This window comes from Anopheles funestus, chromosome 2RL (genome assembly GCF_943734845.2).
Source record: "Anopheles funestus chromosome 2RL, idAnoFuneDA-416_04, whole genome shotgun sequence".
Classification (NCBI taxonomy): Eukaryota; Metazoa; Arthropoda; class Insecta; order Diptera; family Culicidae; genus Anopheles; species Anopheles funestus.
In genome coordinates, this window is record NC_064598.1 from 92,989,231 (window position 1) to 93,004,216 (window position 14,986).

General features: G+C 41.1%; 2 protein-coding genes across 4 annotated transcripts; both read left to right on the forward strand.

The window, feature by feature from the left end:
- Window positions 1–12: 12 nt before the first annotated feature.
- On the forward strand, window positions 13–7,213 carry LOC125761552 (protein toll-like). Of its 2 annotated transcripts, XM_049422771.1 has the most exons (3): window positions 13–452; window positions 520–1,699; window positions 4,903–7,213. In XM_049422771.1, the coding sequence occupies exons 1-3, from the start codon at window positions 418–420 to the stop codon at window positions 5,566–5,568; spliced, it is 1,881 nt and encodes a 626-aa protein (XP_049278728.1). In that variant the 5' UTR covers window positions 13–417; the 3' UTR covers window positions 5,569–7,213. The 2 variants fall into 2 exon arrangements, with proteins under 2 accessions (XP_049278728.1, XP_049278727.1); XM_049422770.1 differs by lacking the exon at window positions 4,903–7,213 and having other exon boundaries at window positions 37–452; window positions 520–2,780.
- On the forward strand, window positions 3,604–9,622 carry LOC125761553 (insulin-like growth factor-binding protein complex acid labile subunit). Of its 2 annotated transcripts, XM_049422772.1 has the most exons (3): window positions 3,604–3,653; window positions 3,723–4,677; window positions 8,375–9,622. In XM_049422772.1, exons 1-3 carry the CDS (start codon window positions 3,619–3,621, stop codon window positions 9,527–9,529), a joined length of 2,145 nt encoding a protein of 714 aa, XP_049278729.1. In that variant the 5' UTR covers window positions 3,604–3,618; the 3' UTR covers window positions 9,530–9,622. The 2 variants fall into 2 exon arrangements, with proteins under 2 accessions (XP_049278729.1, XP_049278730.1); XM_049422773.1 differs by lacking the exons at window positions 3,604–3,653; window positions 3,723–4,677 and adding an exon at window positions 7,235–7,361 and having other exon boundaries at window positions 7,429–9,622.
- The last annotated feature ends 5,364 nt before the right edge of the window (window positions 9,623–14,986 follow it).

A 14,986-nucleotide genomic window follows, 5' to 3' on the forward strand; every position in this document is an offset into this window, starting at 1 on the left:
CTTTCGGGTTGGTGTTACATAGGTGTTGGAATAAGTCGTTTCTCCCTAATAGTCATAATTACCGAATATCATTTATATGACAAGAAATCACTTGTCACTTCATTTGAATAATATTAATCGTTTTTTACTTTATCGTTCATTAAAGCATTTTCGAAATAGCTGCATGGAAGTGAAATTTCCTGTTCCGGGAATAGTCTGTATAGTAAGTCCTGAGGAACGGTCTAGTTGAGAATCGTTCCAATGTTGGATAACGCTTGGCACAACACATATGATTCATTCACATTCTTATCTCGCGTATGGTAGTCGGTTCAGGGCAGCTGTTTCGGAGGTCTTAAGGTATCGTTTCTCCGTTCTGATGTAGCAAACACAGTTCTGATTGGGCAGTGTTCGGGTGTGGTTCTGTGGTTGTGCTTCATCATGAAAGCAAAGTGTGTTGTTTGCTTAGTCTTACTGTAAGTAGACTTTTGTGTGGAAAGTGCAGTTTACTTGGTCTGAAACTCAAACATTTCCATTACTCAGGTGGCTGATGGCTAGCGCTTTGGCGTATGAGAAAATTCATTACTACTGTGAAGAAAAGGATCATTACAGTAGCGAAGCGATTTTTTCCAGTGTAATTATTAGTGGCGGAACAATCCCTGAGTTTTCATGTGACTCTTATTATCAGCATATAACACAAGCAACATTTAATATGTCCAATATGGAAGAACTACCCAAACAGCTGTTTGACACATTCACTTACATAAAAATTGCAAACTTCACTCGCAGCGGCATCAAACATGTGAGTCGTTACAGTCTTGAACGGGCCAGTTCTTTGCAAACTCTGGATCTATCTCGAAATGCATTGTACGAGTTAACGGCGTATTGCTTTTCCGGAGCGGTAAACCTTATCGAAATCTTGTTGCCGTACAACAATATTAGCTCGATTGATAATACGGCCTTCAATTCGTTGGATAATTTGGCGGTTCTTGAGTTAACTGATAATAAACTCCACTCATTGGACAGCAAAGTTTTCGGCTCGCTTGCATCGTTACAAACCATTTATCTGGACTACAACGAGCTACAGGTAATAGAACGCGGCCTCTTCTCCAGCAATGTGAAGCTGCAAAATATTCTTCTGCAAAACAATCGCATCAGCGTGGTCGAAGAAGGGGCACTTGCAACTCACTCACCTTCACTTTTAAGTATTCTTTCACTAAGTAACAATAACCTCACAAAACTGAATCTGAAAGGAGTAAATGTAAGAAAGCTTAATCTGGCCAACAATAGGCTCGAGGAAATTTATCTTTCACAATGGATGGAATCAGTTTTCGCACAGCACAATAACATCTCGAGCATTTTCATGGACAACTCGTCGAGCATGAGCCTCAAGACGCTCAATTTGGAAAATAACTCTATAACGTCCTTGGAATCGATTCAACATTTAGATTCGCTCGTAAATCTCTATCTATCCAACAATCGGATTGGCCCATTGAACCTCACGAGTCTTACGAAGTTTACCAAGCTCGAACATCTTGGACTGGAGCGAACGTTCATTTCGAACTTACAACATGGTACCTTCGCACAGCAGCAATCGCTTAAATGGTTAGATTTGAGTGACAACAATTTGGATCATTTCGATTTCGACATTCTAACTTCCTCCACCACACTGCAGACAATCTATCTCGATGGTAACCGGCTGAAGTCGCTGAATTTTGAACATCTCAAGAAAACATTCCCATCACTTGTGGAGATTGGTGTCTCCGATAATAACTGGAACTGTTCATATTTGACTCAGCTTGTACGTTACTGCAACGAGCATTCAATTGCAGTCTTCAAGTACAAATCGTCAGTGTTGAATCAGACGAATGTGAAGGGTATCTATTGCTACGACGATAAGAACCCTCTTGCCAACTGGAATACCACAATGCAGCAGATGCAAAAACTGCATCCACATCTTCACAACTCATCGGAGGACAGCGCATTGCAGACGTTGCTCCAAAGTGTCCTGGAGGATGTGCGTCATTTCAGCGATCGCCATGAAGAAGTTACGAATCAAACCACCAAACTTGATGGGGCCGTGTTTGATCTTACCAAGAATCAGTTCAATCTGCAGAAGGATCTCAACAGCTTGCGGCAGTCACTGTACGACATCCAGTTATCATTGCTGTCGAACCGGACGAACGGTAGTGCCGGTGTTAATAACGATGAGCTTCGACGCATGATCGAGACGGCGAACAATTTAACGCTCGACAAACAAGAACTGAGTGCTAAAACGCTCGAGTTTAAGATCTACGAGCAGACGTTCAAAGTGGATAAGGCGTTGGAGCTTGCGAAGGAAAACACTGATAAAATCGCGCTCCTAGCGAAACGAGACTGGATCAGCAACTCTGGTTCTGGCGGTGTTGGCTTACTGGCGCAAGATAGACAGCAACAGCAACAGCTTGTACAACAAAGTAATGCACATGGCAGCGGAGGAAGCGGTGACCATGGCCTGATCCTTGCATTAGTGATTATGGTGGTTATAATGTGCCTCATGATGGGTGTGATTGTGTTTGGCTTTTTCAAATTTAATCGCCGTTCGTTTAACATCGAACGCCATCGTTATACGAACAGAGACAGTAATCTTGTGACAATCATTAATGACGATATGTGATTTGTTTATTCTAAAAACCCGTCGAAAGAGGATAACGATTTGGATCAAATGCTTTAATAATATCAATAAATGTATAAGGTCAACGAAGCCTAGTTAATCTTAAGGTGTTTGATCAAAATAAATAAGTAAACATGAATCTAGCAACAAATATTCTCGTAAAAACATACTTTTTTGAGTAAACGTCATCTTTTTGTTTAGCGACTTATGATAGTGTTGGGTCTACGGTATAGCGGATGGGCGCTACTGATGACAAACTTTCGAAAAGTGCTGGAGTCTTCTGGATTGCAGAACTCCTCTACCACATTGAGATCGCCACCGTCAACTGATACCCTACTTACGAGTCGCGATCTATCACAGTGCCTCCGGCAAACAGGTACTTGATCTTCGCCGCATTGATTCTCAATCCAAGGCTATCGGCCTCGTGTTTCAGTCGGATGTACGCGTCGCATATCGCCGCAGATGCCCGTCTGATGAAGTCGGTGTCATCCGCGAAGCAGAAAAATTGGAGAGAACGGGTAAAAATCGTGTCCTGGATGTCGAAGCACGCGCTCCGCGCAACACCTTCCAGAGCGATGTTATACAGCAAACAGGAGAGTCCGTTTCCTTGCCTCAGACTCCGGTGCCATTCGAACGATTCCTACAGCATGTTCGACACTATTACTTTGTACTGCTCCCCATCCACTGTGGCCTTCAACAGCCGTACGAGCCTGCCTCTAATAAATCCAGCTTCGTGGATTTCGACGATATCTGTGCAAGGTTCTGTGGTTTACTAACCACCCTTTTGAATGTAATTGCACCCGTCGATAAAGCTCGTGACGTACTAAACGAAACTAGAAATAATTTATCGACATTTTTATCTCGCACATGCAGCCCGGTTCAGGGCAGCCGGTTCTAAAGCCATAGTGAACCGAATATTCGCCTCTGATGTAGCAAACACAGTTCTAATTGGGCGGTGTTCGTGCTTGGTCCTGTGGTTGTGTTTCATTATGAAAACAAATTGTGCTATTTGCTTTGCATTACTGTAAGTAAAAATTGTGTGGAAAGTGCAATTTACTTGGGCTGGAACATATACACTTTCTTTTTTACTCAGGTGGCATGTGGTTGCTGCAGTACAGTATCAGACGGTACAATATCGTTGTTCGAATGAGAGTTTCAATTCAAAAGCTGTATTTTCTGATATAAGTATTAATGGCTCGATAATACCCCAGTTTTCATGTGATAGTGGAGACGATATAGAGGAAATATCGTTTGAAAACTGCTCCGTGGAAGAAATGCCTAAGCAACTATTTGACACATTCACTGATCTACAGAGCGCAAATCTCGATCATTGCTTTATCCATTATGTAAAACGTTACAGTCTCGAAAATGCCATTTCACTTAAATTTCTGGATCTATCACGGAACGCATTGATCGAGTTAACGGCGAATTGCTTTTCCGGAGCGGTAAACCTTATCGAACTCTTATTGTCGCACAACAACATAAGGGCGATTGATAATACGGCCTTCAATTCGTTGGATAATTTGGCGGTTCTTCAGTTAACTGATAATAAACTCCACTCATTGGGCAGCAAAGTTTTCGGCTCGCTTGCATCATTACAAACCATTTATCTGGACTTCAACGAGCTACAGGTAATAGAACGCGGCCTCTTCTCCAACAATGTTCAGCTGCAAACTATCGTTCTGCGAAACAATCACAACAGCGTGGTCGAAGAAGGGGTCTTTAATGCCGAAACGTGTGAAGCACCCAAATTGCATATGTTATACTTAAACGAAAATAACCTCACAAATCTGAATCTGAAAGGAGTAAATGTAAGAAAGCTTAATCTGGCTAACAATAGGCTCGAGAAAATTTTTCTTTCACCATGGATGGAGTACGTTTACGCGGCGCACAACAGAATATCTAATATTTTAATGGACAACTCGTCGAACATTAATCTCACGACTCTTGTCTTGAGAAATAATTCTATCACGTCTTTGGAATCGCTTCAACATTTAGATTCGCTCGTAAATCTCTATCTATCCAACAATCGGATTGGCCCATTGAACCTCACGAGCCTTGCAAAGTTCACCAAGCTCGAACATCTTGGACTGGAGCGGACGTTCATTTCGAACTTACAACATGGTACCTTCGCACAGCAGCAATCGCTTAAATGGTTAGATTTGAGTGACAACAATTTGGATCGCTTCGATTTCGACATTCTAACTTCCTCTACCGAACTGCAGAAAATCTATCTCGATGGTAACCGGCTGCAGTCGCTGAATTTTGAACACCTCAAGAAAACATTCCCATCACTTGTGGAGATTGGTTTCTCCGATAACAACTGGAACTGTTCATATTTGACTCAGCTTGTACGTTACTGCACCGAGCATTCAATTGCAGTCTTCAAGTACAAATCGTCAGTGTTGAATCAGACGAATGTGAAGGGTATCTATTGCTACGACGATAAGAACCCTCTTGCCAACTGGAATACCACAATGCAGCAGATGCAAAAACTGCATCCCCATCTTCACAACTCATCGGAGGACAGCGCATTGCAGACGTTGCTCCAAAGTGTCCTGGAGGATGTGCGTCGTTTCAGCGATCGCCATGAAGAAGTTACGAATCAAACCACCAAACTTGATGGAGCCGTGTTTGATCTTACCAAGAATCAGTTCAATCTGCAGAAGGATCTCAACAGCTTACGGCAATCACTGTACGACATCCAGTTATCATTGCTGTCGAACCGGACGAATGGTAGTGCACGAATCGTTGCACATATACGCGGAGGCAGCTGTGATCATGGGTTGATCGTTACATTGGTGGTAATGACGTGTATGATTATTGGAGTGACTGTGTTAGGTTGTTTAAAATTAAATTACCGTTTGTTTAACATCGAACGAAATCGTTATGCGGTCAGAGACAGTCGTCTGGTAGCTTTCATCAATGGCAATATTTGACCTCTTTATCGGTCTAATAAGGAATATAAAACTAGGAGGCCTTATATAGATAGCTAAATGATTGAAAATTCAATGGTTATTGATTTTTTCTTAGTTATTCCATGATGTGTTAAATATATTTAGGAAAACGCTTGTTCTTAACAGTGTTCATGGGTTATTCTTTATTGGAGCTGAGAAAGAATCAAAATAAATTGGTTTGATTGGATAGCATCATTCAGCTAAAGTTGTGCCAATGGATCAGATTCTATATATTCTGTTACGTTGTAGAAATGTCCAGTAAGCGAGAAGCGAGAAGAGCCATTATTGTTACTGACGGGAACAAATCGGACTACGGTCCGCCGTACTGAGTTGACTACGCGAAGAATAGTCAACTTGAAACTTCTTGCGCAAGTTTCTATTACCTTCCTGGTTACAGCGGGATCGACGTTAGGCTTTCTTCCTGGATTAACCAGGATTAGTGTCTAACGTAAGATCGGGTGGATTGTAACCTTTTCCGTAAATGGCCTTAGATCGGTTCCGACAAATAGGCTTTGTATTGAATTAATCAATATAAGTATCTATCCGTAGAGAACCGTTCAACTGCCAAACAGAAAGACTCGTTGGTTTGAAAGTTAGATAACAAGTGAAAGTTTATTGAAAATATTCCAGCTTATATATTAACAATGTGTAGTGGTATTAGTTCTCATTCTACACGCCGTAAGTGTGTGTTAATTTCAAGAACGTAAGGGTAAATTCCTAGTTTTACCTCCTAGTGTCAGTTTAGGATTCTTTAACGCGATCCGATTCGGCCTTTTTTGGTTAATTGCACCGAGCGCATAGACGTATGTTTTTCTTGTCTATTGTCAAACTATTTCGGGTAATCGATTGTTAAAGATATCAAGGCTCGAACAAGCCGTCCTTTGTAACGTGTTTATTACTTGCTCGCCTATCGCAAATGTGTTGGTGTTAGATCGCGTTGATCTTTTCCTATTTTCTTCTGTTTTTATCCTAAATAAACACATGGCTAGGGTTCTGTTTTGGTACCCTATCCTAAACCTTTTTAGTTTGTTGCATCCAAGTAATTGAATGCCGATACTATTGAAAGCAAGTCATTGTGCTGCACATGCATTCCTTTCCCTGGGGTTGAACGCACTTGAGTCGGTTATTCTTATTTTACATTTTAGAGCTCCTTCGCATGACCTACGCAACGCGTGATTTAATTATTGTAGAACAGACCTTTCTATTGTTCTTTGTTTAATTTGGTCTAACCCACAACCACATATGCCATTTTTTGATGGCTTATGCCAGCTGTGCATTAATCTTGTACGCCTCATGCCTTGTGAAATTGAATCGTTCTCTTTCTTAGGATAGATCGAATTTTCTTACGCGTACGCTGCGAACTTTGTCGCGTCCGTAACAATTATCGTTTGTTGAAATTATATGCTTGTTTTTTGTTCTTTATTCCGTTGTTGTGATTTACGTAAACAATGGGAAACATTATGTAAACAAGAACGATCACTACAAAGGCGAAGTTGTATGCAAAATCGAATAATCATCGGATTTTGAGGGGCGATAATTTGAAACAACTTACTCTACCGACTGGAATGTAATTGCAATCTTTGCTAAAAGTTGCGACATAATAAACGAAAGCGGAAATAATTTAACCCGGTTCAGGGCAGCTGCTTCTAAAGTCGTAGTGAACCAGTTCTTCGCTTTGATGCAGTGAACACAGTTTTCGTTGAGCAGTGTTCGGGTGTGGTTCTGTGGTTGTGTTTCATCATGAAAGCAAAGTGTGTTGTTTGCTTAGTCTTACTGTAAGTAGACTTTTGTGTGGAAAGTGCAATTAAATTGGTCTGAAGCTTATAAATTTCCATTGCTCAGGTGTTGGACGGTTGGCGCATTAGGATATTCGTCGATACGCTGTCAAAGTGAGGGCTATTACAGTTCAAAAGCGACTTTTTCCGGTGTAATTATTAAAGGTGCAGAAACTCCGCAGTTTTCATGTAACAATGGCTACACAATACATCAAATATCGTTTGAAAACTCCTCCGTGGAAGAACTACCCAAACAGCTGTTTGATACATTTAATTACATACAAATTGCAAACCTCACTCGCAGCGGCATCAAACATGTGAGTCGTTACAGTCTTGAACGGGCCAGTTCTTTGCAAACTCTGGATCTATCGCGAAACGAATTGAACGAGTTAACGGCGAATTGCTTTTCCGGAGCCAGAGCGCTTACCAAACTCATTTTATCACACAACAATATAAGCTCGATTGATAGTATGGCCTTCAATTCGCTAATTAATTTAGCAGCCCTTCTGTTGACTGGAAATAAGCTTCACTCATTGGACAGCAAAGTTTTCGGCTCGCTTGCATCATTACAAACCATTTATCTGGACTTCAACGAGCTACAGGTAATAGAACGCGGCCTCTTCTCCAGCAATGTAAAGCTGCAAAATATTCTTCTGCAAAACAATCGCATCAGCGTGGTCGAAGAAGGGGCACTTGAAACGCACTCACCATCAGTTTTAAGTATTCTTTCACTAAGTAACAATAACCTCACAAAACTGAATCTGAAAGGGGTAAATGCGAAGAAACTGTATCTGGCCAATAATAAGCTTGAGGAAATTTATCTTTCACAATGGATGGAATCAGTTTACGCGCAGCACAATAACATCTCGAGCATTTTCATTGACAACTCGTCGAGCATGAGCCTCAAGACGCTCGATTTGGAAAATAACTCTATCACGTCATTTGAATCGATTCAACATTTAGATTCGCTCGTAAATCTCTATCTATCCAACAATCGGATTGGTCCATTGAACCTCACGAGTCTTACGAAGTTTACCAAGCTCGAACATCTTGGACTGGAGCGAACGTTCATTTCGAACTTACAACATGGTACATTCGCACAGCAGCAATCGCTTAAATGGTTAGATTTGACCTACAATAACCTGGATCGCTTCGATTTCGACATTCTAACTTCCTCTACCGAACTGCAGAAAATCTATCTCGATGGTAACCGGCTTAAGTCGCTGAATTTTGAACACCTCAAGAAAACATTCCCATCACTTGTAGAGATTGGTTTCTCCGATAACAACTGGAACTGTTCATATTTGGTTCAGCTTGTACGTTACTGCACCGATCATTCAATCGCGCTGTTCAAGTATCAGGTGACCGTACATAATCAAACGAATGTGAAGGGTATCTATTGCTACGACGATAAAAACCCTCTTGCCAACTGGAATACCACAATGCAGCAGTTGGAAATACTGCATCCCCATCTTCACAACTCATCGGAGGACAGCGCATTGCAGACGTTGCTCCAAAGTGTCCTGGAGGATGTGCGTCGTTTCAGCGATCGCCATGAAGAAGTTACGAATCAAACCACCAAACTTGATGGGGCCGTGTTTGATCTTACCAAGAATCAGTTCAATCTGCAGAAGGATCTCAACAGCTTGCGGCAATCACTGTACGACATCCAGTTATCATTGCTGTCGAACCGGACGAACGGTAGTGCCGGTGTAAATAACGATGAGCTTCGACGCATGATCGAGACGGCGAACAATTTAACGCTCGACAAACAAGAACTGAGTGCTAAAACGCTCGAGTTTAAGATCTACGAGCAGACGTTCAAAGTGGATAAGGCGCTGGAGCTTGCAAAGGAAAACACTGATAAAATCACGCTGCTTGGGAAGCGAGTCGAGCAGTGGATCAGCAACACCGTTGGCTCTGGTGGTGTTAGTTTACTGGCGCAAGATAGACAGCAACAGCAACAGCTTGTACAACAGGGCGCTGTGCATGCAACCGGAGGTGGCGGTGACCACGGACTGATGATTGCAATGTTGGTTATGATGTGCCTCATGGTGGGTGTGATTATGTTTGGCTTTTTCAAATTCAACCGCCTTGCGATAAACGTCGAACGAAATCGTTATGCGAACAGAGAGAGTCTGGCAGCGATGATCAACAACGATATTTGACTTGTTCTTCTTTGTACTGTGTAAGAGGAATAAGATTTTAACATTAATTTTTAATTATTATAATAAATGACCACATACCTAAGCAATTTTAAACGAGTGTTAGTTGTTTGACCTTAAAACCTATTAAATTCTTTCTCTTCAAACACACTGTCCAATAGACTCTCTAGTTGTCATTCCGAAAAGTAAAGCTAGATATCAGGAAATTTATCGTATAGATAGTATCGTGCATGAAATGTTCCGATAAAAGTTTTTAGGATATATGGGAAGTAACATTTCGAAATGATATAAATTGTTCCAAACTGATCAGGAACCGTCCACTTATTGCCGTCTGTTAGGCAGTACAACGTACTATAAATGCCACAGTCGACTTTTAAATTACACTGCCAAGTGCCAAGGCTAGAGACCGTTAGCAAAAACGACTCGCTTCTCTTGCCTGAAACTTTCACACATTTTGTCGGTTTTAATCAATTTATACCTGCCGGTGGTGGTACTTTCCGTAAACTGTCGCGTACACTGGTGCACAACGTCATAATCTAATTATGCGGTAATGTTATCGGAAGATTTTAGGTGATAAAGTTTCACCTCGCTGCAAAATTGGTAACGTGTGGCGTGTGCGAAGACGCTGGTTTCCTTCCTTGTTTTAATTATTTCATGAGGTTTGGTGTGGTTCGCTTTGAGAACGCTCTTAGATGCAACCGTGCGAAGCAGGAAGGATGTTAATAATTGACTTTTCAATTTATGAAGATACTTCTGACTTGCATTATGATATATTTCGGTTGTGTGTCTAGTTTGTAATGGATACGTATTAAAACAATCCTGGACGAAGTGAAAATAATTTTTCTCTATATCATTAAAAGGTGCTCGAATTTTTAACGTTTTTTTTTATTTTTACTCCCTTACACACATATTTACATTTAATTTTGCATCGTTGTTACCAAAAATGTAGTTTTTTTGCACAAAAATACATACCTCATACGTCATCGTTACGGTGCGTGGAATCCGTACCACAGTGCATATAGTGCGCCGCTATGAGAGAAGTTTATAGGATGCCCTTTTTACTTGACCATAAATTATGCTCACAGTTACTTAGTGCTAAGTGCTTGGCTGTTTTTGTGTACCGCATGGGTGCAGCGTAAAGGTGCTCTAAGGTTAGGACACGAAAATAGTAACATTTTCCTTATTTGAAAAGTTTCCAAAAAAGTGCATTTGGTTTCTGTTATACTACTATAAGGTGACCATTTCAACGGTTGTTGATGTTTAGGTTTAACGAAAATTTAAATATTAAATTCATGCCATATAAAATACTTGTCCGGATAGTCAGTCCTTGCTACATGGGAACGAGTCCAGATGGGATTTGATTCCCGGTCCTGCCGTGTGGACTGGCGCCGTTTATCACATACACCACCGGGCGCTTAAAAACAAATAAAACATAAACCCTTGAAATTGAAACAATATTCATTCCAAACAATTGCTATTAATACGATACGCTGGAAGTACTGGCCAAAGTGGGTCAATAGTACACCAATATGAGCATAGAAGTGGTGAGTGTTATTTCAAGTCATGCCCTTTCGAATATAGCCATTCAACTAACCGTTCCCTGCTTAGCAGAAGGATCTTTTCAAGCTGATTCCCCGTTACAAACAGAAAAACACGTTTCGTATCGGAAAATCAAGGTAATGCTGCTTTTGCTCCCAACGGTATCGGAAATAGTAAGCACATCGAAAGAAATTGAAGCTCGTTCATAATGGATTTATAAAGTGTACGATCCCATCCTTTTGCGTTGCTTCTTGCGAGAGTTTCCATTCCGGTGGCGAACCATACGGCCCCCGGTATGGTTGTAGCCCGTGCGTGATTCGGTGCGGAAAAAGAGATGTCAGTCTAGCAAGTTCCGCTACACGGCAGAAAGATTTGGCAAGCGTGGTATCGTGGTGGTATTGTTACAATAAATAGTACAACGATGCAGAAGATATCGATGAGATGGATCGAAAACCCAGAACTGCCGGTGGCCGCTACTTGAATCGTTCGTGTGCGATTGATTCGGCATGCAACGTTGCACACGGAGCGGTACGTAATCATTCACGCGGAACTGTGCAACTGTGTGATGCAGCCAAAGGGATTTCCCATACGTATACCGGTATCGATTTCGTGGAGTGCATTTTTATCGACTTGATACGCATATGGCGGATGTTGTAGAATTGCAAACCATGGAAGAGTTCTAGGTATGGGGCTCAAAATTGAATATTATGGTAATATGTGCACGTAACAGGTAGAGAACATGGCAAAAGTTGTAACTTTCTGTTGGGTCTACAGGACTTGGGTGGTGTGTCAGGTTTACATCGAATGGTAAAATCAATCCTCTGCACGGGACAGTTTAAGATGACAAGTTTACAGTATAAGACATTGTATTTCAATCAGGCACGTCTGAGAAAACAAGACAACACAATATTATTCCCCAGTATATGATATACCCATGATTCTTTCTAATATTTACAACAATCATCTATTTCTTCCTATATATCCCAGCAGCAACAAGGTTCTATACCTCAAAATTCATGTATTTTTATATCCTTTATCTTTACATACTTTGTTATTGGTAGACAAGTTGACACTATTTAAATTGTTTTCGGAGCCATTTAGTATAAATTCCTGGAATGCGAAGATACGCTGTGTCAAATTTATTGATTTGTCTGGAGTACCACAAGGAAGTTATTATATTTTTAAATCCTTGTACCGATGGTCTACCATCGGATGGACAATACGGCAAAAGCCGTAATCATGTAATAAAAAAAATACCGATGGTCTACCAATTGGACATTTGCTTTATGCAGACGATATCAAACTGTTACTTCCCATATCTTCGACAATTGATAAATGTACACTTCAAGCTTACCAGGACTCTTTCTCCTCGTGATGTGTGCCCCTTAATAGAAATGCTACTCAATATCCTTTGGACGCCCGATTGTATGCAAACTTATGCCAAAATACTCTTTATTAAACTCCCCTATTGAGATAGTATCTATAATAGAGGACCACTTCAGTTAATAGTTTTAGTTATAAGTAATTTTGAAGAAAACATCTGTTATGCCTAGGTGTGGAAATTTTTAAATTGTCACAGCTTCGAAGCAAAAAATTTGTTTGCGTAACATATGTCCACCATATATCAATTCACAGTATCGTTCTTCTAACAGCGGAACACATTTTTATTGGTTGTGTGTTTTGTTTTTGCTTTAAGTCTAGACAAGAAATTACCCAATTTCCGACCCATTTCCGGTAGCCTCTTTTTCGGAGAGTCACATTTTCGTGTCCCTGTAAATTGCATTTTGCTCCAACCCCCCTCTTCACTTTAATCAAAATGAAGTAGAGGAAAAAAGAGAATCACCGCCCTTCAATGGGGAAGGAAATCATCCATATGTTTTGATTGGGAACGATTGTTCCGCAACAAGCTGTTCGGGAAAGTAGCGTAAACAACAACGAAAAAAGTGAAACACTAAACGCGTAACAGCAGAACATGCTCCTTAGGCTGTCCCTTACAACTTGCACGTGTTACGGTTGCCTGCTTATACCAGTACGCCTAAGGGAATATGTATATTGTTCTTAATATTTGGCTTGTTCATCGTCCTTAATCCCCAACCAAACCAACCATGGTTGAAGGTGTAGGAGCCAAAACCTTCCCAAAATAAAGCCCAGTCACGAAGGGATGATGTGCAAGTGTCCCGGAGGTTTTTTTTTTACCATCGTTACATCCAATGTTCTTTGCACTCACCTCCTAATCGACCAGACCGACACAAAGCGAACCATCATCCGAAGGTACTGCGACTATCGATTGTAGCTTCAATGTTCAATCTAGATATTGGCAATCGAGCGAGAGTGTCTATCCGGCGGCTTTTGGAACGGGATGAATCTCACCTTTTGTTTAATTTAGAAATGGTAATTTCAACCCTCCGGCCAGTGGCACAAGGTACGGATGGAAGTGAAAACAAAACAGCGAAAGCCGTCGTGTGCGGGGAATATTAAAGCTGTGATCAAAAGCCGAACGTATGTTTATGCAAGCGGATACACCTATCGGTATTCGCTAGTGTGAGTCGGCTAGACCTAGACACTGAACCAATTTCCGCCCAATTTGACCCGTAAGCACACTTCAGACCGCCACGGATTATCTTTCGGCCATAATCATCGAATCTAATTAATTCGGGTTATTCATTTATCCCGCCGGAGTTGGCTGGTAGTTCCGGTAATGGTCTCTTAAAACCTCTCCAGCCACAATACGTTAAGCCACCGCAGCAGCGCCAATCGCTTAAAGTACCTTTAAACTTCTCGCTACAAGCGTATGTGAAACAAAAAACAGATGAGAGGATTTTACGAAGCAAGAAGGTAGTTTTAGTTCATTCAAGTATTCAACTTGGTTACGAGGATGAAACGTTGCCAGAGTTACTTAAAATTGATTTTCTCCTCTCCACACCACAGCATATGTGGTGCGAGTGAAGCAGCCGTTAAGTTTTGGGTCATAAAAATGAGGATTTCGAAAGCCACCAACCATATCTGGCTGAATTAGATGGCGAGACTGCTGGATGCAGCTGCTTTCGTGTGTTAGGATTAGGCAATGCTCTTGTGTTAAGTTCGGTCCGGTTACGGTACATCATTGTTCCGCAGTCTGTCGTCGTCCGGCAAACAAAAGCGCACTCTCCCCCAAACAGTGTGATATGGCATAAGGCACGAACGTACCGAAAAATCCCTTTTCTTTCAGCTATTATAATTTATCATAATCAGGTTTTACGACTGTTTGTGGAAAAAGGTACCTTGCATCCTTTTGTTCTGCAACTCCGCTGAGAGATACGCTGGACGCTACCACATTCTCATTACTCACAGCAAGCGGAATGGAGATGTATGGTCTGTTGGAGTTTTGGTATTTTTGGGGTGAGTGTCTGAACCACTGGAGCACATTACACTGGACGCACTTTTCTGACGAGCTCGTTAACTACATCAACACTCTTATAAATGGAGAAACATTTTTGATTGGTGCGATTTGCGTGAATGGAATAAAGGATTTTCCATGCACGACTGATCGGATGTAACATGTCCCAATCAGACGTTCGGCAACATACGGCACATCAGTGGTAGTTCACACCTGAACGACATCAAATGCTGTCCAGACGTGGCCTCATAACAGCGATTTGATGCAGCACAGATTGATCATCACTTACGTTCAAAGTCAATGATTTATATCACTCGAAAATTATTAACGAAATATTCCAAAAATCGATAAATTTTAGTGGTTAACAAATAAAAAACTATCTCACCTATCTGCGTCCATTGTAAAATCAATCAAAAATGTCATTTTATTTTCAATTACCAAGCTGGGATATTCGAAAAATAACACAGACACACAAAAAAAAAACCAGATACTTTCCGAACGACCGGCATGCAATCAACATTAATCACGTTTATTGAATTGCATCT

Excerpts from the sequence above, each read along its gene's own strand:
- LOC125761553 (XM_049422772.1), top strand. The coding sequence starts at position 3,619 with ATGAAAACAAATTGTGCTATTTGCTTTGCATTACT. Across the intron at positions 3,654-3,722 it reads GCTATTTGCTTTGCATTACT|GTGGCATGTGGTTGCTGCAG; the intron begins GTAAGTAAAAAT and ends TTTTTTACTCAG. Across the intron at positions 4,678-8,374 it reads ATCGGATTGGCCCATTGAAC|CTCACGAGTCTTACGAAGTT; the intron begins CTCACGAGCCTT and ends GGTCCATTGAAC.
- LOC125761552 (XM_049422770.1), top strand. The coding sequence starts at position 418 with ATGAAAGCAAAGTGTGTTGTTTGCTTAGTCTTACT. Across the intron at positions 453-519 it reads GTTGTTTGCTTAGTCTTACT|GTGGCTGATGGCTAGCGCTT; the intron begins GTAAGTAGACTT and ends TCCATTACTCAG.